This window comes from Hemibagrus wyckioides, linkage group LG14 (assembly GCF_019097595.1).
Source record: "Hemibagrus wyckioides isolate EC202008001 linkage group LG14, SWU_Hwy_1.0, whole genome shotgun sequence".
Taxonomy (NCBI): domain Eukaryota; kingdom Metazoa; phylum Chordata; class Actinopteri; order Siluriformes; family Bagridae; genus Hemibagrus; species Hemibagrus wyckioides.
The window spans coordinates 3,708,121-3,732,025 of NC_080723.1; the positions used below are offsets into that span (position 1 = coordinate 3,708,121).

Sequence of the window (23,905 nt, forward strand, 5' to 3'; positions counted from 1 at the left end):
GGTCAGCCGAGTTGACATGTTAAAGGTCAGATACAATAATGGCGAAGGCAAAACAGTCCATTGTAAAATAAAAGTAATCTGTTTTCATGGGATTGTTCTGGATGTACTGTGAAATTAGGATATTTCGTTGGATGTTTTTATACTGCTGTTCAGAATTAATTGACAAATTCCTAATAGAGTTCGCACAGATTTTTAATCATTAAGAGCAGCTATTACTCTTCTAGAGAAAATAGATTGAGTGGTGTTAGGTGTTGAAAGACTGATCAGTTGATCAGTATTTCCATGAGACACAGCGCAGTTAGAGGTGCGGCAATGCAATGGTGTGGTATCACTGATCATTTGTTAACATACTTTACAACAAGTGTATACATTCACTTAATTACAAATATACAAGACAGATCTTCCATTTGTTCAGGTTGTCGCTTTGCCAGATGGAAGTAAACAATTCTAGGACACGGCGTCTCCACCGAGAATTTCCTAGTAAGTGAGTCAGTACTCCCAGTGGAGCTTGCGGGTTGCTAATGACGGCTGATCCTTTGGTACTAAAGCGTGAAGCTTCCTCTCACTAAATCTCTGCAGTTGTTGATGTTGTGATTTTCCTACGTTTAGGCTTATAATAAGCTACTTGTGTTTGATTTGAACTTTATCTTATCCCCAAGCATGAGCCCCAAATACATACGTAAAGGTCACAGTGACCCATACTGCAATCAATATTTTTTAAAGATAAAAGGTTTTTTTAAAATCTTTATCTTCAAATTAATGCAATAATCTAAGACTTTGATGATGTACAAATGTTTTAAGGTTTTAGTCATTTTAATTTGCTCACTTTCTATGCACATACACAGTCACTGGCCACAACCGATGCCCATTCCTATAATTGTTTAATGAGCCAATTATGTTGCAGCAGCGCACCGGAAATGCACAGGAAGCATTTTGACATTCTTTTATAAAGATTTGAGGTAGTAGCACAAAAATGTTTTCTTTTTTTTTCAGAACCTTTGAGCAAGACCTGACATTTCTGAGTAGTACATGGCATTTCATGGATTCCAAACATTTTACTGATGAAATATTCCAAAAAAAAAAAAAAAAATCAGACTGGCCATGCTATAGGGCTTGGAAGGAGATTTTCATTCCAAATGAAAATAAATAAATAAATAAATAAATAAATGTATATTATATTTTTCAGAAAGCATAACTGAAAATGTAAAATGAACAAAAACACCCCAATATTTCCAGAGCTATTCCTATATAGACTATGACGCTGAATTATTCTGACATGGATTTATAACACGGTAAACGATTACGCTTAATCCCCCACTTTAATCAGTCCTGCATAAACAGATGAGTTAATGCAGTGTTGAATGCACAAAGCACATAGGAGTGTTTCAGAAACTCCACGTCAAGAGCCGCCTCAAATATCTCAAATATTCATGACCCCATTCATAGCATTGTTTAGCCATTCACTGGAGACAGGGTCTCATTTCAAAACAAAGAAGACAATAGATGGGACACCTGTTACCAGCCACTGGCAAAGAAAGGGGAGAGTGCTTTCCCCTAGACGGTGTCCCTGAATCCAGAATTCATATAGGGCTCTGTGTGTTATTGGCTTTGCTACTATAGACTAAATACATGACGTATATGCACCATACAAGCAAATTTGATTACATTTTGAATTTCTGCAGGCATTATTGCTTTTTGTTTTTGTTTTTTGTTTTTTCTGACCCGTGAAATCTGAATAGGATTGTTGTGAAAGACCAGAGGAAACACCCTTGTCTAGTGACCCCTTGACTTTTTTGAAAGGGTGAGGAGGTTCCTTTTGGATTTCTGTTAAGAGATCTGCATGCATGGTCCCTGGCAAAGCACCCCCACTCATGTTCCGCCTCCCGCAAAAGGTCTTCCTTTATCGCCATTCCATCTTTCTTTAAAAGAGGAGAACAACTGAGGAGAATGTGGAGAATAAATACAAACCAATGTATTCTGCCTAATCCATTATTTTAATTTAAAGCAATAAATGATTTTAAAGTGTCTGCCAGATATAATATTAAATTTAATAACAAATTTAATAAAATTAATCTTGGATTAATGAACCTATCGAGGAAGACAGCAAGATCTCATGTGCCATGAAAATAAAAGACAAACAACAGATGCCCAGTGTTGCTAGCATATTGTTAAGAAACTTTGGTGATGGCTGGTTAGGTCCCAACACCATGTTTATACCATGTTTAAAGACAAGATAAGGTATAACTAACATGTTTTCTAGGTTATACTTTCATCTATATTACGTAAATGAGCTATATAATAGGACTTTGTTTGTCTGCATCAGTGCTGTCCAAGACAAGAATAGCAATGAAGACAATCAGCATGGGTTCAATAGTAAATGTATTAATTAGCCACCCATTTCGACCATGTCTCTCCTCATTATGAATTAAGCTGTTTATGACAGAGTTAAGGAATGAAGATAGTCTGTCTCTCTTGATTGTGTCTATGCATCTGCTTGTGGGAGACTTATTTCAGACCAGTAATGAATAAGACTGGACTGAAGGTTGTTTTGCCACACACTATAACAAATGCTGAACACTCTAGACATTAGAGTACTATAAAAAATATGTTCAAAAAATGGTTCCTTTTACTGTGTAAGGCTGTGTTTTACTTCTTCACTGTAGGTGCGAAATCACTGCTCTTAACCTCTAAGAACTGTTGGGGAACCCTGCCTAGACTCCATAAGTGCTAACCAGCTATGTCCACATTTGGTCGTTTTTCTCCTGTCACCCTAGGGATGTATTTACATTAACCGTTTTTTATGTTTTCTAGCCTCAAACTGGCTTCTGTTTCAAACTCTCATCATCTCAGAAGTCCATTAGACACTTATTCAATGTGACCTTAATGACAAATGGTTGAAAATCCACTTTGCAATACAATATCTAAATTTAAATTGAATTGACCCTGTCACTTAACTACACTGTCACCACTAGTGGCTCATCCATAAGGGCACATGGGGCAGAGACCTACCATTTATATCACCCATTCAATAAATATTCATCTTCATTGTCCTCATTCACAACTTCAAACAAATATACTGAAATACTAATTGTGCCTTTTGAGTGATTAAAAAAGTCTGCGATTTGACAGATATGAGTATATATAAATATTTATTTGTGTTTTTATCCGCAATTGCTTCCAGAGAGTTCTTCCACAGCAACAAGCACTAATAAAGATCCATAGGGACGAAGAAGATTTTCTCTGCTTCATGCTTGTCCATGAATATTTTCAGTAGAAAGTGACAGTGTTGCAAGTTTAAAAATATTCCAAGGCCACTAATGGTCAAACAATTCAATTAAATCTACTCAGAATGGCAGTTTAAGTGACAGACTCTCAACTTTATTATGTTATAATTAATGTCTTCCTGTCCCACCAAATACTATAGTCATGAGCCAGTGCTGGCTAAAAGAAGGTTAATCATAATCTCAGTTTATAAATTAATTTTCTGGCATGACAAGTGTGTCTACATGAACTGAAAGCGAATGGTCTCATTACTCTATTAGCACATATGGGCTGTGAGCGCTGCAGCCCAGCTGTTCATGACTCAATGGTGTCTGCCTTTCAGGGAAATTTTACCCCATCCACAGCCTCCCAAGATGTGTTTGGACAGACTGAATCTGTGTGTGTGTGTGTGTGGTGGATGACTAAAGAGGCCAGTATAATATCCACAGATTGTGCTAAGACACATCTGCAGCATCTGGCAGTGGGTGGGCAGCCTTATCATGCCAAATCCCTAGATGGTCAGCTGTTGCTTCACACTGGTTTTTCTTCCACAAGCCAGTGTGTACCATCTCTGTTTGTGGCACAGAGAGAGGACACATGCCCTTTTTTAGGGTTGCGAGGGACTAAACATGTGGCTGCATGCATGAGCTAAATGTCATGGACGAGGCTGCTAAGTATCGGGCTCTTCTGAGAGAGAGAGAGAGAGAGAGAGAGAAAGAGAGAGAGAGAGTGCAGATCTCATGACTAAGTGTGTTGGAATGCAGGAGAGGATGAGAACAGAAGCAAGAGAATAAAAAAGGATTCAACTGTCATCGTGACAGACTGTATTTAGTTTATGCGGGTTATGATTGTATTGCAGTATTCTTTAGTTTTCACTGAAATTATTGTGAAATTCTTTATAATGACAATCATTCATACACTGGTTGCTGCTTTATATCAGCAATACATGACATACATTTTGTGGAAACAATTATGCAAATGTCAATGCGTATAAAAGCTTATTTGTAATGTGTCTGAGGTTTTTTTTAAGATATAAATTAAGATAAATTCCCCTCTTTTCCCTCCAGATGGATGTCACGAGTAAGATATCTATAAAAGGGGCATTCCTCCTTTGTTGAAGCGTGTGAATATTTCAGCTCATCCTTCCGGGATCCAACAGCAAAATAAGATCCAGCTGTTGCCATGGAGATGCCTGTGGGTTTGCTAGTGTGTGCCCACTTTTTCTAATGAGTTCTTTGGAGGCAGCATCTCCTGAGAGTCAATCGGTGACAAACTCTGTGAGTTAATGCTCTTCAATGACTTGAATGAATACAGAAGTGGACTACAGCATTAAACAATGCACTAGATAAAATAAAAGCCTCTTTTTCCCCCCGAGGATAAAATATTGTGAGCTTACATGTCAGAAAGATGAATGATAAATAAGATTAAGTGGAAGGCCCTGAGTATACACACACAGACGGGCAAATATGTGTACAGTCACAGGTGACAACAGTTGGACAGATGCTAAATAATCGTAATCTAAACGCAGTGAACTGCACAGAAATTTAGATTCATATCTGACTAGACATACATCTTCTGACTATATGTGAGTGTAACATACAGACCCTGTAAAGCTGTTTTTCAATAATACTACCACACACACATGCACACAGTGTCACAGGATTAAAGCAACTCCCTCTTCCCTCTGATGTCTCCTGTGATAAGAGGGAACACTGTGTACTGGAGTGGTGCACTGGCATTAAAATAGACTGTGCTATCAGTTTTTTTTAATAGTAGGACGCTGAAATATATAAACATATGTGAACCAATAAATGAGGCCCAATATGTCAACAATGGGAAATCATTTGTGCACCGTAAATGAAAATGGGGGCAGTGGTAGCTCAAGTGGTTAAGGCTATGTTGTTGATCGGAAGGTCAGGATTTAAGCCCCAGCACTGTCAAGCTGCCACTGTTGGGCAATTGAGCAAGGCCCTTAACCCTCTCTGCTCCAGGGGTGCGAAGAAAAGAGTTCCACTGTGCTATAATGTATGTGTGGTGAAAATAATAAAAGCTTCTTCTTCTTTTTCTTCTTATAATCTAGCCATGGGGGTCACAGTCCAGTGACTTCTGTGCCGGTCCCAAGCCCAGATAAATAGAGAAGGTTGCGTCAGGAAGGGCATCCGGTGTAAAACATTGCCAAATTTAACCATGTGAATTTCATACCGGATCGGTTGAGGCCCGGGTTAACAACGACCACCATCGGCGCCGTTGACCTACAGGGTGCCGGTGGAAATTGGGCTACGGTCTAAGAAGCAGAGGAGGGAGGAGAGTGCGTAGACAGAGAGAGAAGAGGAAAAGTAAGAGTGTAGGACTGAGAATAGGAACTCTGAATGTTGGTACTATGACAGGGAAAGGTAAAGATCTGGCGGTAGAGATATGATGGAGAGAAGGAAGGTGGATATACTGTGTGTACAGGAGACCATGTGGAAGGGTAGCAAGGCTCGCAGTATAGGAGCAGGATTCAAACTGTTTAATAGTGTAGGTGTTGTCCTGAAGGAGGAGTTTGTGAGGAATGAGTGTGTACATTGTTAGGAGACTGTTAGACATGGAGCTGCCAGGCAGGAGGCAAAGAGGAAGGCCAAAGAGGAGGTATATGGATGGAATAAATGAGGATATGAAGCTAGTGGGTACAAGTGTTAAGGATGCAGAAGATAGGGATAGGTGGAGTGAGATGATTCGCTGTGGCCACCCCTGAAGACTTCATTCTGACTTCATCCCTGAAGTCAATTATTTTCAATAGAAGCCCTGTATGAGCCTCAGGTACCACTGACTCTCTGTAGTTGTGGGATTTTCGGATCCAGTAGTGGCTGCACATGCTGCAGCAATCTGATTACCTTGTATGTACATAAATTTGTCATGATGCTTTGTGTTGGTTTCTGACCACAAGATCTCTGTTAACTGGATATTATTGGTTATATTATTCTCAACAGTTACATGACACTGTCACTGCTGTGCTAAGAATGGTAGAGGATGGCTGATAACTAAAGTTAAACTAATAAACAATCTGGGTCTCACTATTACATTGTGCAGTCACGGAACCAGGCAGCAGGTTCAGCATTTCTGACAGAACTAGAAGAAGAAGAATAGTACAATCCCAGACACATATGCAGCCTTGAATTTTCCAGATTAAAATAAGTTATGTCAGCATTTACTGAACATGTGCATAAACAACCGGAAAAATACCCCCCTCCCCCCTTTGAGGTTTAGCAGCCATTGAAAGGAATTCAGAAAAGATCACATACTTTTAAAAGACTTATGGAAATATCATTTTGCGAAGCATATGCAGTTGTAATAAAAAAGAGTAGATAGACATAGCTCCACATCTGCCCAGCAGGGGACCTCTGCACTATGTGTGTGAGTGTCTAACGTCTGGAAAGAAGGTGTGGCAGAGAGTGGGTCAGTGAGTGCATTGTGATGATGGGGAATGCAGTTACTGCAGCGCCACCCAGGCACTCTGTTAACTCATTCCACAGCCTTCACACACACACACACACAATTCTACTTCCTTGAGGGACAGGACATAGAGGACACAGAGGGATTCAGGGGTATTATTATTATTATTATTATTATTATTATTATTATTATTATTATTATTATCTTACCCTTTTAGCCAAAAAAGGCAAATGCAGTGATTGTGCCATGATAATGGCAGTTTAAGGTACACATGTTAAAGAAAATGTCAGAAATCAAGCATTTATTAGGCAATCAAGTTACCTACAGCAACAAATAATCCTGCAAAGCTTCTTATTATAACAGCCTTGCTATCACTGAAGACGTAGTTGCTGCCAACTCTGAAGTGCGTGGGTGGCAGGGGAGCATGGCTGTCTGTTGAAGAAAAGCGTGACTGTATTTAAAAAGCATCTTGAGGAACACAAAGCCAGACGTGCAGTGATCATTGAAGGCCGAGTGGTGCAGTACGCCACATAGGTGAACTGAGGACACACTGGCACTGGATCAGCACAAGAAGCGGGAGACAGAGAGTAGAGTACTGAAGACAGAGAAAACTAAATAGACAGTGAGAGAGAGAGAGAGAGAGAGAGAGAGAGAGAGAGAGAGAGAGAGAGAGAGAGAACTGAAGAGAGAAATATGGACAGACATTGCACTCTGCTTTATTCGATGACAGAAAAATGTTGCCCCCTCTCATTAGAAACTATAACCATACACATGCTGAGAATTGAATGTAGCTTCTCTATTACTCACCTGCTTCAAAGACAAAAATATATTCCAGCTGATATAATATAATATAATATAATATAATATAATATAATATAATATAATATAATATAATATAATATAATATAATATAATATAATATAATATAATATAATATAATATAATATAATATAATATAATATAATATTAGCATATTCTGTGTGGAGTTTGCATGTACTCCCTATGCCTGCGTGGGGTTACTCCAGTTTCCTCCCACAGTCCAAAAACATGTACATTAGGTTGATTGGTCATTCTAAATTGCCCGTATGTGTGGTTGTCTGTCTATAGGTGGCCCTGTGATGAACTGGCAACCTGTCCAGGGTGTACCCTTGCCTTTCGCTCAATGTGTGCTGAGATAGGCTCCAGCAGACCCCCGTGACCTTAATTAGGAATAAAATGGGTATAGACAATAGATGGATAATATAATATAACATAATATATTCCAACTCCAGAATGAAGCAAACATCTGACACAACTTTAGAGAGATCATTAACATGTGGAGCATGTGGAGCATTTCAACAGAAATATTTTTATCTGTTGATGCGTGTCCAGTGTATTCACATGCTTATAGTCATTCCACTTTCCTTCTTGTTGATGTCTTGTATGATATGATTAGTGAGTAACTTTTAGTTTAGCCATATTCTGGGTTAGTGTTATCGTTTATCCTGATCACCCACAGTACACAGTGCTCCTATCCTAACAGTATAGCCAAGTCTGATCATTCATTGGCTTGACATTTCTCCTGATAATATAAATAAAACAATGCAATTTTACTGTGATCAAACATATCTGAATCATGTCCGTTTTGCATTTTGAAAACATGAACAAAACCAGATAGTTTAACCCGAAGAACACCTACTGTGAAGCATGGTGGTGGCAGCATCGTGCTATTAAGCTGCTTCTTTTTAGCTGGTACTGGAGCTGTAGTCAAGATAGATGGAATTATTGATAGCTGCAAATATCTAATTTGGTACAAAAACCTGCAGGACAATACCTTACATAACAATAAAAGCACAAATCAATAAAGCAATAAGAAGATCAATGTTTCGGAATGGTCCAATCAGAAACCAGATCTTAATCCAGTTTAAAATCTGTGGTATAACCTGAAGAGGGCTGTACACAGGAGATCCCTGAACAACAAGACCTCAATCAATATTTGCAAGGAAGAACTCCTGTTTAACAGGAGTGTGTAGACTTTTAAACAATTTACAAAATTACTAAATGTATGTGTTAGTATATATTTTCATCAAGGTGCCAGACATTTTGGGACCTTTATTTATCAATGGTGCATATGGGACAAATCTGTGTGTAAATACTGTGTACAAGCTTTTCAACACAAAACGTGTGGGATTTTTTTAAAAATTACACCTAGTGCTAATAGAAGCAGAGTTCAAGCATAGTCAAGAACACTTTACATATGAGCTTGTTAAATCGTGGGGCTGGACTGCTAATACAACAAATCGCCTATAAAAGGAATTAGTGTTAATTGCAAACATGTTACTCTGAAATTCTATAAAAGGCTAACAGGGAGTCTGAGTGTTAATGAATACAACATGGCTTATCTAGCTCACTTGTTGGAAAATGGAATGGTGTCATTTGGACCAAAAGCCAAAAGCCTCAGTTTGCTTGTCAGCAGAATCGGATACTCGGAACAGTACTGAAATATTTGGGCTACCTGCTGGAACGACATCAGCAAATTGTATAAATGTGCATGTACAAATCTATTCAACCGTGAACAAGTTTTGGATTCAAGAACCTTTCAGAGAGAAACTGAAAACTGTATTGGGTAATTCCCATGAATAGGTTTATGCCTGTGGTTTTGAATCTCATACTTTCTCTTGGCCTGACCTTTATCCAGTTTCCCTACTTAAATGAGACATAATGGCATATGACATAATTATTGGCTTTCCCATCATCAATATATTCGGGCGATGGTAGCGAGGGGGCAGGGGTTTGGGAGTGGTGATAGCTCAAGAGGTTAAAGCTCTGGGTTGTTGATAGAAAGATCGAGGCTCAAACTCCAAGCTGCCACCATTGGGCCCTTGAGCAAGGCCCACAACCCCACCCTGCTTCAGGGGCACTGTATCATGGCTGACCCTGCACTCTGACCCCAAACCTCCAAGGATGGGATATGCGAAGAAATTTCCACTGTGCACTAATGTATATGTGACAGATAAAGGCTAGTTAAATTAAATGAATGAGTTTACTATATTATTGTTGCAGTTACAGCACCATCACAGAATAATCCCAAATTTATATCTGCTCAATGAATGACTTGCAGCCCACATTTGTTCACGCTATTTGAATGAGCAGTAATATGTATGCGCACTGAAATATTAAGCAATTGGTATTCACTGTATTGGTATTATTGGTTTCTTGCTATTTATATTGGTATTTTTCCATTGTTTACACTGCTGGTTGGTGAATATCAATTTTATTTAGACCATTTTCTGTGCAATATTAATAAATGACAGCTTTGAAGTTGAATTATTTATCCTTATTTGAACAGACTTTATTTGCATCTGTGAAGCAGACCATTGATTTAAAGATGTACTGCTTGGTCAACCATAGTAGTTTATTAAAAATCTATTGTTGAATGTTGAATTTATTCCAGAGCTTTGCTGTAGCTGTTCCGCCATTAGACTGAACGGGTGGATAGGCGAATTTGAATCGTGAATCTGCTATTTAACTTTGGCCTGCACCCAGAATATGCATACAGCACCATAAACCAAGATTCCTCAGGCATTATGTCATGGTGTTAGTATGAATAGCAGGACTTGGCCTGTGCTGCTATGTGATATTTGGTTTCTGTAGCCCTAAACATTTGTTTGCATGCATTTCTCTAGCAAAAAGAGTAATTGTAACAGGACAGATAAACTAATTCATACCAACACACACACACACACACACCTAAACTATGAGGTGAAAGTAGTGTTGTGAGAGAGATTCACATGCTGACAAGCTTAGATGATCTACTTTCAGAAGCCCTGAAGAGAGCTGCTTATCTGTGAGTCTTCTTCATGCCTCTCTCTCTCTCTCTCTCTCTCTCTCCATCTTTGTGGAGTGAATGAAAAACACACTGCAGGATATTAATGCCACATTAGCCTTCCAGCCACATTTTCAACTACCTCAAAAGAGATCCTTCAAAAAAGGCTTCTGATTGAGAAGAGCACTGTTGAAAAACACATTTTGTCTAAAGCTGCTCAAGATTCAAGAGAAACCTGATGGATGAGAGTCTTATTTCTAAATTGACAGGATCTCTAAGGTTAAAACTGCCCTTTTTGTCAGGCATTTTGGCAGCAATGAGATAAGAAGTGAGGTCATTGCTGCTCCTTCAGAGTATTCTTTGTTCCACTTATGGGAACCAGCTTTCTCACCTCAATCTCAAACAGTCTGATTTGGATGAATGGATGGTGATTTACCCACCCCAAAAGACATACAAGTCACACTAACTTGGCAAAATGTGCACCAACCACCCAGATGCAAATTAGAGACAAATGATGTTGCCTAGCATTATGAACCAGGCAGCTTATGCTTTATCTCTCTGTCTCACTTCCACTTCCTCACTCTCGCTCCATTTATTCATTCCTCTTGCTCTCTCCGCCGTTGCTTGGCTAGATGAGAAAATCTCCCGGTTGTTTTTTGAGGGGCCCTCTGTGTTCAGGAACAAAAGGCCTTCTCTCTAACGGAGGTAGAGTGCTGGGCTTCCGGCATGAGATCATTGTGCTGGAGAGTAGAGGAAAAGAAGTCAGTGAGGTCACGAACTGGGGATTTTGCTGGTTGTCTGCAATGGCAGAAAGTGTGGCGCAGGAGAATAGTCTATGCATTCGTTTATAAATGTTTGTGTGTTCAGTTACGTTGTCAGGCTTGATTTATTAGGGTGACATTAAAAAAAATATTGTTTAATAAATATATCTGAACATATCTGAAATGCAAAATGATCTGGATCATGTGATTTAGCAAAATATCTGGGCTCTAAAATCTAATTTTAAATCTACAATAAAATCAGATTTGTCAAATGTGTTTCCAGGTCATACACAAAAAAATCTGACACATTAAGGCTTAATAAATACCACATGTTCTCAGCCACCATGCACATGCATGTCATAGCACATTTACAGACACACCTAACTGACTATGACTAACCAGATATGGTATGTAAGTGTTGCTTCACAGGGTATCTAAAAAAAAGTACATTTTGCTAATGTCAGAGTGACATGTGCAAAACGTGCAAAGGGAGATACACTATATTGCCAAAAGTTTTGAGACACCCCTCCAAATCACTGAATTCAGGTGTTGGGCTCGGCCCCTTAGTTCCAGTGAAAGGAACTCTTAATGCTTCAGCATACCAAGACATTTTGGACAATTTCATGCTCCCAACGTTTTGGGAACAGTTTTTGACCATTCCTCTAGAAGCGCATTTGTGAGGTCACAAATTTATTTTACAATGGTGCTTAAGCTGCAACAAGAATACAGTGAAGATATTCACGTCATGAAATTTAGCAATTACGTCCTGCGCCTGTTGACCATTTGTGTAGTGGAGCTGTGTGAACATCTGGCCAAGAGAAATTATGGCATTCAACTCTGCAGCTGTAATCCAACTCTTGACTGTTGAGAAAAACCTGCTATATCCCCTCCCTGAATTGTAGCTGTAGCAAAAAAAAAAACCCAATATGGTTGAAACAGGGCTACATTTATTTTTAATTCTATTTTCTCAAATAAAAACTAAGGTTGTAGGATTTTACATCGATTTTCATAGAGTCACAGGAGACAACATTTAGCATAGTAATATTAAATATATATACATTTTTTTTGTATCTGTTTATGTTCTATGTGCATGGTTTATTACTGAAATAGCTGAATGGCTAAAGCTGTTACTAGCATTGGGATCAGTGGATCAGCAAGCTTCTGTCTCTGTCAGAGGAGTGAATGGAGCTGCAGACGGGTGAGGAAGTACAGAGCAGTAAATCACTGTCACTCTGTGCCGTGTGGTGCTAGGCTGAGTCAGACAACCACCCTCTCTCTGCACACTCACAGCTCCTGAAGGGCTGGCACAAATGCCCCAAAACCTCTCCACTACTTGCCGTACAATGTACAGTATTAATTAACAAAGGAGGTCTCAGGTATCCTTCCCGACTAGTCTCCTTGGCATCTACATATATCGTGAAAATGGCCTGAATATTACAATCTTACCTAAGGTTTGTTTCTAGATTTTCTAGAGGTAACATTTTCAATTATCTTGTGTGTTTAAACTGGTTTAAATTGATCTATGGCTGAATACCGGAGTCTTCCTCACTGAAAGACAACTTCATTTAACATGTCATCATTCCTGTGGCAGGAGGATTCACTTTAATATAGCAAACATCACTTCTCTTCCAGCTCAAACATACACAAAGGAAATCCACACATTTGTGCAGGATCTGACTTCATTCAAGGCAGCTAGACCCAAGAGGTAAGACCAAATTCTGAACATAAGTTTAAAGTTCTTATCTGTCTTATTACATGTTAACAACTAGTTGTAGCAGGATAGCAGGATTTGAATAATTGCTTATCTAGAGATAATGTATGAGATCTCTGACAGCTGGGATATTCATTGTGCTAAAAGGCACTGGGCAAACTGAACTTGATGACCCATTTCACCAAAACTCCAACACCCCTTCATCCCAATTCCTGTTGTTAAAGCAAGCCTTTAAGTCCCCTCTTTTGTCCTACACTTCTTCCTGTTTTCCATATGCCTGATATGAGTTTGCTTCTCTTATCAGCTACATCTGGGCTCTGGTTGGACAGATTGTCATGACAGACAGACATGCACACACTCGCACTTCTGTATAAACACATGTGCTGTTCATTTATCTCTCTCAAGGGCAGATGTGCATGTTTGGGAAGGATAACAATGGGATTTGTCTAAAGCTTTTCCTGCCCTGATAGGAAACTAATTTGAAAGCAAATTACTATGCATATACATCTAGATTGTATATGCTTGTATTTGCTTTGATTTGTCATTTAAACAAGAACTCATAGAAACATAGAAACAGTTGTTCTATTCATTTATTTAATTTGTGCCTAAAAACCGCCACCGCTGGGGTGGTGGTAGCTCAAGTGCTTAAGGCTCTGGGTCATTGACTGGAAGCTCGGGGTTCAAGCCCCAGCACTGCCCCAACCCACCCTGCTCCAGGGGTGCTGCATCATGTCTGACCCTGCACTCTGATCCCAACCCCCAAGGATGGGATATGTGAAGAATTTTACTGTTCAGTAATGTATATGTGACAAATAAAAACAACCTAAAACTGGCCAACACTGTTGCTGACAGCTGTCTACAAAATTTCATCTACTATCAATTAGTGCAATTAACAATATTCAAAGGTTAACAAGGTAATAACAAACCATTTCAGACTAACTGTTGGCAGAATATATTAAGCCCAGCAGTATTTTTGTGGTATTTTGTGTTGCTGATACACTTATATCAACACACACTACTACTACATCAATGACACTGCTTTGCTGAGAGTAGTCCACCATACAGATATATAGATTTTATGGTGGGCCCTTATTAGTGATAGGCAAATTATGCAATGCAATTGATGGGCTACACCTCCCTCTGCAATGACTAAAGGCAGGTTTCTACTTCTACCATAAGAAAAATGCATATTTAGTGTCAAATTGGAATACATAATACTTCTTAATACACCGTCTCATATTCTTTGCACTAAACAAACTTAAATGGTTCTTGCCCAATCATCAACAAGCCAACATTACATACCAATAATAGGTTTTTGTCTGGGTCTAGCCAGCATTAGACTATACACTGATCAGGCATAACATTATGACCTGCCTAATATAGTGTTGGTCCTCCTTTTGCTGCCAAAACAGCCCTGACCCGTCCTGCACTGTGAATTTTGACACCTTTCTATCAGAACCAGCATTAACTTCTTCAGCAACTTGAGCAACAGTAGCTTGTCTGTTGGATCGGATCACACGGGCCAGCCTTCGCTTCCCACGTGCATCAATGAGCCTTGGCTCATGACACTGTTGCAGATTCACCACTGTTCTTTCCTTGGATCACTTTTGATAGATACTGACCACTGCAGACCAGGAACACCCCACAAGTTTTGGAGATGCTCTGATCCAGTCATCTAAACATCACAATTTGGCCCTTTGTCAAACTCGCTCAAATCCTTACGCTTGCCCATTTTTCCTGCTTCTAACACATCAACTTTGAGGACAAAATGTTCACTTGCTGCCTAATAGATCCCACCCACTAACAGGTGCCATGATGAGGAGATAACCAGTGTTATTCACTTCATCTCTCACTGCTCATAATGTTATGCCTGATCAGTGTATGTTATGTGCAGCCTTCTCTGTTTTAGCTACATACATGATGCTTATCCATAATAAACTGCATCTTTTCTGCATATCTTCATCATATTTAGATGACAGGTTAGATTTGATGATTGACACAACTTATGCTGCTTCTTTAAAAAAGAAAACAAAAGAATAATGTTTCTGTGACAAGAAGAAATTGCAATACATTTTCTGTGCTGCTGGATTCTTTATAGCCCAAAAAAGGCAAAAGTCTTATGAAATACAAATGAACAAAGTTTATACAAGGTAATTAATACAACCTACGGTGCTCAGACTGAGCTTGCAGAGTCATGATGAACAAAGTGGAGGACCATGTGACTGTTTGTTTGGGTCACATGACTTTTAATCAGACAGGAACAGGGCTAAGGTAACCTGTTTAGATGGGACTGTGCACTTGCTGGGACTTGCTGAGTCACACTGACCCAGGAGGAGAGCTTTCTGTGACATAAGTCCATTGTGTAACATGCTTGTTATAAAACCTTGTTTGCTACATTGTGCCTCAGAGCAAAGTCACTGTTCTGCTAGTCAGATGATAAGGTATGCAGATATAATACTTCAAAGAATTACTCCCAAAAAATAGAGGTCTTAGACTTTAAGAAACATATAATTCTTGCTTTAAAATGTCTCCACACAGCAACTCTTAGCAAGGATCAGGAGTTAATCCTAGAAGTAAATATTAATTATGATGTTAATCACTTAATCAATCATTCAATCAATCAGTCATATTTCATATCCGTAATAGAAGGCAATAAAAGTGCACAAAAGGCTACATATTTCACACTAGTGTGATTGTCTATTATGTTCCATAATAATAATAATAATAATAATAATAATAATAATAATAATAATAATAATGCTGTTCTTCTTCTTCTTTTTCTTCTTCTTCTTCTTATTATTATTATTTCATTTCATTTCATTGTCTGTACTGTTTATCCGATCTATAAAGCAAATATGTAAATGTCATTAGTTTCTGCTTATGGGGGTTGTATGGAATTTAGCCTTAGAGAAAGGACAGCATAAATTGCAGATTTTTGCCGTGATTAATCACCCACTAATGCCTCCTATCTTAACCTAGCCTATCCAGAGCTCGCAAAAAAAAGCATCTGAAGGGTCAACTAGTCTGTTATTTCCATGTATAACAACTGACAGTATTAAAACCCATACATAATGTTTATCTACAATAATTTCAGGAGACATTGCAGGTATAAACATGACCCGGGACCCAGTGGCCAATTTTTCAAAATAAATTGAGCAATTTTACAAAAGTTATATGTTTGTCAAAAACAGAAGCATGTCTCATTATAAACTAGATTTCAAATATTTCTAAATTAGATAGTTAATATTGATATTGAATTGCCTTTAGGTATTAAGTGTACTTACCTTGCAGCTTTAGTTACTGTTTTACACCATCTCCATGGCTCAATATGTTTATAAAATCCAGCGAGGATTACTCGAGGTGAGATATTTTTGGTGCTCTGTGTTTATGTTGGCATAAGAAGGAAAGGACAGTTATATAAGCATTTCTGCTGCCTACCCAATATAAGACTAACTGTTCTTCTTTGGTTGTGCTCTGCAGCGGTTCTGAGTTCAACAGTCAACTGCCTCTTCATTGTCTGCTGCTCCAGCAGCTGCATATACTGACTATTCGTTTTTCTACAACCATCCTCCTCCTTACAGCTTCTATATAACACCCTTTTAAACCAGTCTGAGTCGTCCGAGTTAAGGCCTTTCACTTGTATACACACTGTGAGGATATAAGAGATTTCTGTGTCAGCAAGCTCATGATTTTTAATTGTGAAGTTTACTAACATGGAATGGACTATCCTTGCCTGTACCCAAGATGAAGACAGTAAATAAAACCGTGAAAATGCATAGTAAATTGATCATTAAATTATCCCACAGTAGAATGATAGTCTGAATCCTGAATACTGTCCTCATCATGCTAGGATCTTAACTTATTTGACCAGTTACTCCAGTAGCCTTGTCAGATATCTAACAGAAGCTATGAGTTGAAAATACATGAATGAAACAGTTAGATTACTGATTTGAAGCTAACGTTTTTTGTCCTCAGAGTTGATGTGTTAGAAGCAGGAAAAACTGGCAAGCGTAAGGATTTGAGCGAGTTTGACAAAGGGCCAAATTGTGATGGCTAGACCACTGGATCAGGGCATCTCCAAAACTGCAGCTCTTATGGGGGTGTTCCAGGTCTGCAGTGGTCAGTATCTATCAAAGAGGTCAAATTGCTGAAGAAGTTAATACTGGTTCTGATAGAAAGGTGTCAAAATACACAGTGCATGACAGGTCAGGGCTGTTTTGGAGGCAAAAGGGGGACCAAGACAATATTAGGCAGGTGGTCATGATGTTATGCCTGATCAGTGTACACTTCTAGAGCTATCTGCCTAACAGTTTATGACTATGATTAGAGGTGATAACCGGTGATAGACTCCTATCATACTTTAATCTCTTCTCTCGCTTTGCTTTTAATGATATATTTATTCCTTTTGGAGCAATTTGGAACTTTACTATTAGCTACTGCTTTAAATTGAGGTCTCTTGTTAGCTTGGTATATGTTTTTTCCATCACTCACTCCCGAGCCTCAAACAGTATGAGTTTTTCAGATGTCCCACAATCTACAACCTGCAGGCCACTGAACTCTGGTAATGCATACAGAGGTGGGAGTTTGGTTTCCCTTTATTTCCTGCAGTATTCAGATGCCTCTATTTTTTATTAATAAAGTCTGGTACACGGATTATTTCTTTGTTATTTTTCTGCTCCTTTGCTACTGTCATCCTTGATTTGTTCATTAGATATCTGCTATCCGTGTTTGTGTCTCTGTGTGTTTGGTGACAATGAATATCTATTCATTCATCAATAAATATTCACTGATAATAGATATCTATTATAAAATGTCATGTACAATCCAAACCTTGCACTAACTAGTCGACTCCAGAATGCACTCATGTTGCTGTAGGATGAGAACTCCAGTCACAGAAAAGTAGAGTGGTTAAAGGGCAGTGGGTTTTTCTTGTGGAAAAAAAGAAAGAGAGCTCTCTGTGACCTAGATTCCACAGTCCCCCAGTCATAACACTGCTGCCTCTATGTGATCAGAGCTCTTAGTCAAAACACTAATATAAGGTTTGGAGGTTTCACGCGGCTGGGGGGTGATCTTCCAGAGGCCTGTGTGTGAAGAGGAGCCTTTCATCTCCTAAATGTTTACAGGTGGTGAAGGAAGATGGCTAGTTAATAAACTCACTCTTTACATGGCAACGGCACAAACACAACTGTTCCTAATTTTAACTTTGCACAAAGGGACCATAAACAGGGAAACTTTGCCAGTAATTGTTGTAGTGGTGTTTCCAATGGCACAACCGATTTTTTCTTTCATAGCCAGCGTGATTCAGCATTACAGACTCTTATACTGTTACCTGAAGCCTCAGACCTATCATGTGCATGTGCCTTAACTGAAGCTATAGAAAATCCCTTTCAGAAAATTCCTTTGCAGTAACCACCAGATCAAGGTGGCAAGACGAAGAGATCTAAGTGACTTAGTAACTTGGTTTATTCTTGGGGTATGGCTGGCTTCAGAGACCTTGCTAATCTGACCTTGTTTCAACAGCAAATATTTAAAAAGGGGGGGGGGGGTATCAACAAATAGGGATGAGGCCAGTGGATACTGCAAGAGAATTTTAATGGATGAATTCTATTTAAATGATGGCTATGTTTGGAATGTTTTTTTGGAATTAAAAATGAAGCTTTCTATAATTCTTTTGGCCCATCAAATTAACTACTCCCTTCACAGAAAGCTGCTTATAAAATATTTCGATCTTTATCCGTAGCTCCCTTATAAGACTCTAGAAATAAAATAGACTTTTTTCTTTGGAACTTTGAGTGCAACCTTAGCTGCTAGTGTTTATAATCTAAGAGCTTGTTTGCTCCTGGCACTCTGTCATTTAGTGACCCTCTCCTTAAAAGTATATAGACAGATAAAATCCCCTAGGCACATGGAGCAAAATCAGATGCCTTTTAAGTCATTTGTACTTAAGTGTGTGGTCTTTAGCTGGCTTCTTGGCACCAATACAGCTAACCTGTTCCTCCCATATTTGGTTTGACGGTCTTTATCCTGCTCCAACCTTGAATATGTACACACACCCTCAACTAAATATATATGTTTCATATACAAATGAAGTCTCTGTTGGTTCATTATATAGACTTACTTAAGAATTCACTCATGACACTGCAGCAGGTACACTTTGATGCACTATACCCTGGTTTGACCCCAAAGCTGAGGAATATACATTAAATCATCTAATTATGACAAATTAAGTTTGTTTGTTTTTTTAAATCACATTCGATATTGATATGAATTCCCGTTTCATTAATAAGCCGTATCTGTAAGCTTTCAGACTAAGTATCCTTGGGCGCTTCTCCCTATAGTTCCTCAGTGGAGATATCTACAGCCACGGATAGGAATATTTTAATTTTATCCGGATTACTTCTCATTTTAATCAGATTTGATAGTTTCAGAATTTCGTTTATTTATTTATTTGTTTTATTTTATTGTTCTTTCAGTATTTGTGTGAGATCAGCGTGGCGGAGGGATCTGCACATTGAGTCTGTGAAGCTCTAGAATTATGAGTGTTGGTCTTGCTCTATCTCTCGCGCGCGCATAAACACACACACACACACACACACACGTGCGCTTGCGCGGACTTTTGCAGGGAAGCGCAGTGTCCAGACACAAGGTTCAGTCTGTACCGTTACTATGGCTGGGGAAGGACATTTGTGAATAGGGTTAAACAGGCGACGTTTTACACCGGAAAGGTGTTTCATCACCCTGCAGTTAAATTTGTAGGAATACGGTTAAAGTATACATGCGATTTATTTCTACTTAGGACGTTTTATTTTTTTCTATCTGGATTTTGGATTTTTTCCCCCCCAGATATCTTCAAAGATGCTCCTTTCCAAATTTGGATCTTTTTCCCACATTTGCGGCACGACTAACATTGACCACTTACCAGTGAAAATTCAACTCCAGTCAGGTACTTTTTTTGCAAACACTTTTTCTAACCTTTTTTTCCTTCAATGTGCAACTCTGAGATGTTGGTTAAATAATAATAATAATTAAAAAAAACGTGGAGTGTAGCCTAACTATTCAGTAGGTATAGACGTGTGTGTGTTGTGTGACCTCAAATTTGGAGCCATTTTGTTGCACACAGTGACTAACGTGCGCTTTTCTCCCTTTTACTCCAATTGTGTTTATTGAATACAGCAAAAGTGGAAAAGGAGCAGTTTGATAAAGTGTACCATGTGGGCTCGGTGCTGGGAAGCGGAGGATTTGGGACCGTGTACGCCGGCAGTCGCATTTCAGACGGTTTGCCGGTAAGTGAAGCGGCTTTGCTTTGTTTTGCTGGCAGCAGCACATGGCCAGTGCGGAAACAACGTGGCGCGTGAGTGTGGCTTTCATCTGAGTATTCTCTGTGTTTCTTATTCAGGTCGCTGTTAAACACGTGGCCAGGGAAAGAATTACCGAATGGGGCACAGTTGTAAGTATTATTGCTTGTACATGTTTCAATATAGTCACATATAGATTGAATTTATATGTATATATTAAATTTCGCATCTCCTTTGCAGAACGGTTCGCTGGTCCCGCTGGAGATTCTCCTGATGAAGAAAGTGGGAAATACATTTCAGGGTGTTATTAAACTGCTCGATTGGTACGAAAGGCCTGATGGGTTTTTGATCATCATGGAGCGACCGGAGATGGTTAAGGATTTATTTGACTACATCACTGAAAAGGGCGCGCTGGATGAGGACACGGCCAGGGGATTTTTCCGTCAAGTCCTGGAGGCTGTGCGACATTGTTACAGCTGCGGTGTCATCCACCGGGACATTAAAGACGAAAACCTGCTGGTGGATTTACGCACAGGAGAGCTTAAACTCATCGACTTTGGCTCAGGGGCCGTTCTCAAGGATACAGTGTACACAGACTTTGATGGTAAGTCCTTTACTTCAACCCCCCCTCGCTACTGGTTTGTTAAACTTGCTTAAACCGAGGTATTAAAAGTAACAGATCTGTTCGTTCAAACGTCTACTGTAAATTTTTGATGTTATGTTTATTATAGCCAACACTGATGTGTTGACCAAACATATGCATGTTTTATTATAATTAAACTAGCAGAGAATGCTTATAATGATGATTGAAATGGACGATTTTGTTGACCATATCGAAAGAGTGCCCTTGACTCTCTATGTGCGTGGACAGACTCTATAACCGCATCACTGTTGTGATATCGGAGTACAGACGTCACGTGACTGTTGTTTTTGTTTGGTATCCAAGTCCGTGTTGGTCGCAGGACAAGAAGCTTTCTTATGGGAAATGGCTCATGGGGCTATTTTTAAACGACGCTATGTCTACTGTAATCGAAATCGAAAATTGACTTTAGTTGCTATTATTATTAATTATTATTATTTGTTGCTACTTTATGCTGGAGAAGGATTTGTGCAGGAGGAGGGGGAATGTGTGGATTGTGACCCCGCCCCTTCTTGTCACCTGACTTAGCGTTTCATGCAATATTGCATTGTAATACAAACGCAGAGTGATGATGATGATGATGATGATGATTATTATTATTATTATTATTATTATTATTATTATTCGTTGCTACTGTATGCTGGAGAAGGATTTGTGCGGGGGGAGGGGGATTGTGCGGATTGTGACCCCGCCCTTTCTTGTCACCTGACTATGCAATATTGCATTGTAATAACAAACGCAGAGTGATGGTATTATTATTAAAGATGTTTAATAAGGATAACAAAATAAAAAAAAAAACCCAAGACAAATAAAATGAATGAATGAATGAATTAATTAATTAAAGGACAAGATTAATATTCACACAGAGACCTGCACATGGTATGTTGGGTCATAGTGTTGTGGCCATGACACAGCAGAATTTGCTCATGATATTTAATAAACAGTTACATAAACTCCTCAGCAAACCGCCGATTACAGTCTGTAACTTGGCACAGTATGTAAGTATTTTTATTTTTTTGAAATTTTGCAGGTACAAGAGTCTACAGCCCACCAGAATGGATTCGCTACCACAGGTACCATGGGCGCTCTGCAACAGTGTGGTCACTTGGTGTGCTGCTGTATGATCTGGTATGTGGAGATATACCGTTTGAGCATGATGATGAGATTCTGAAAGGTCATCTTTTCTTCAGAAGGACAGTCTCCCCTGGTATGCACATTATTTTGCCTGCCATAACCTAGCAAGATCGTATTTCTTTGTAAACTTGACCATATTTTAAATAACAAACTTTTTCCTCCTTGGCCTTTACAGAGTGTCAGCAGCTTGTCAAGTGGTGTCTCTGCTCGAGACCATCAGACAGACCTACGCTGGAACAAATATTTGAGCATAAGTGGATGCATGCAGAGAAAGACTCAAAACCTCTGACCAGAGACATCACTCTTCATGCAATCTGCACAGACTCCTCATCCAGCACAAGTTCAAGCAAAGAAAGCCTCTGACAGCAACAACAAAAAATACTGGCTGATCATTTCTCACGCAAAATTGTTTGGAGTTTAAATTATTTCTCAGCCTTTTTATTTTTGTTTAAATGAATATTTTTTTAACACACATGGGAAGTGCAAATGCAGTAATGCTAGCAAACCTATGGCCATACTCTGCTCTTATAGAGCTTATTATTTTTATTATTTAGGTTTAACTGTTTCTTACTAGTGCCTTTTTCTTCTTTAGAAAGCTGCTTGGTTGGAGAGTAAAAACTTTTTTTTTGCTCCCTCGCCCCCTTGTGGTGGACTCTCTCTCTCTCTCTCTCCCCCCTCACCTCACCTCTTCCCACACACATAACCTTTTCTGCTGCTCCACTACTCCATCTCAGCTGTTACCACATATTGGGTTTAGGATGGTAGATACTTTAGTGATTTGCACAATCAATGCAATATTAATAGAGTTTAAGTTTTGAATACAAGTATTTGTGTTTATTTATATTCAATCCAGTATGTTATTTATTCATACAAAGCAAACAATCCACAATTCTGTGGCTATTTATTTATTTATTCATTCATTTTCTACCATCTGCAACAAGGAAATAATGCTAGATTTGATACCTTTGCCTTATCCTGTAGTTTAAATATAAATACCTGCAAATACACAATACTTGTCTTATACTGATGCACGTTTAAGTGATTGCATTCTAATGTATCTTGACTCTAGAAGCCGCCATCTGTTATCCATGCTAAACGAAAGTAACATTCGCGTTCATACTGTGACTGTGGATTTCTCCCTTTCTGCATTGATAAATGATGCAGGTTTTATTTTTTTATAACAATAAACACTTTAATCTTAACCTTGTTTCCCATTATTTTGTCAAGCTTGTAGGTGTCATCCATGTAACATGCAGCCATGACTCCCATTTGAGCTGCAAAAAAGAACTGTTTTTGTAGCTAGTACACATAAACTGTGCATGTTACAGAAGCTTAATTATCATAAGCAGTATTTTATGTTCATGTATGGTATTAGGTCAATGGTTAAGAAATGTATACTGTAGTAATATCCCACACTGCACACTGATGCTGTGCTTTAAAGCATTTTGGAAACTTTTCTCATCTTGCCATTAGGGAATTGGATCACTGGATCGATCGGATCATTACTAGGTAGAGTTCAGTGAAATGCATGCATACACACGAGAGAAACAGTCGGCTCGTGTATGCTGCTCACCCTTGACTAATAGATATACTATGTTGCCAAAAGTTTTGGAACACCACTCCAAATCATTTAATTCAGGGGTTAGGCTCAGCCCCTTAGTTCCAGTGAAAGGAACTCTTAATGCTTCAGCTTCATACCAAGACATTTAGGACAATTTCATGCTCCCAACATTGTGGGAACAGTTTGGGGATGACCCCTTCCTGTTCCAACATGACTGCACACCAGTGCACAAAGCAAGGTCCATAAAGATATGGATGAGCGAGTTTGGTGTGGAGGAACTTCACAGAGTCCTGACCTCAACCTGA

General features: G+C 39.0%; 1 protein-coding gene across 1 annotated transcript; it reads left to right on the forward strand.

Moving 5' to 3' along the window:
- Positions 1 to 19,474: 19,474 nt before the first annotated feature.
- pim3 (Pim-3 proto-oncogene, serine/threonine kinase) lies at positions 19,475 to 23,241 on the forward strand. The gene is made up of 6 exons (XM_058408422.1): positions 19,475 to 19,913; positions 20,144 to 20,253; positions 20,367 to 20,417; positions 20,506 to 20,869; positions 21,936 to 22,112; positions 22,215 to 23,241. The coding sequence occupies exons 1-6, from the start codon at positions 19,826 to 19,828 to the stop codon at positions 22,400 to 22,402; spliced, it is 978 nt and encodes a 325-aa protein (XP_058264405.1). The 5' UTR covers positions 19,475 to 19,825; the 3' UTR covers positions 22,403 to 23,241.
- Positions 23,242 to 23,905: the final 664 nt, after the last annotated feature.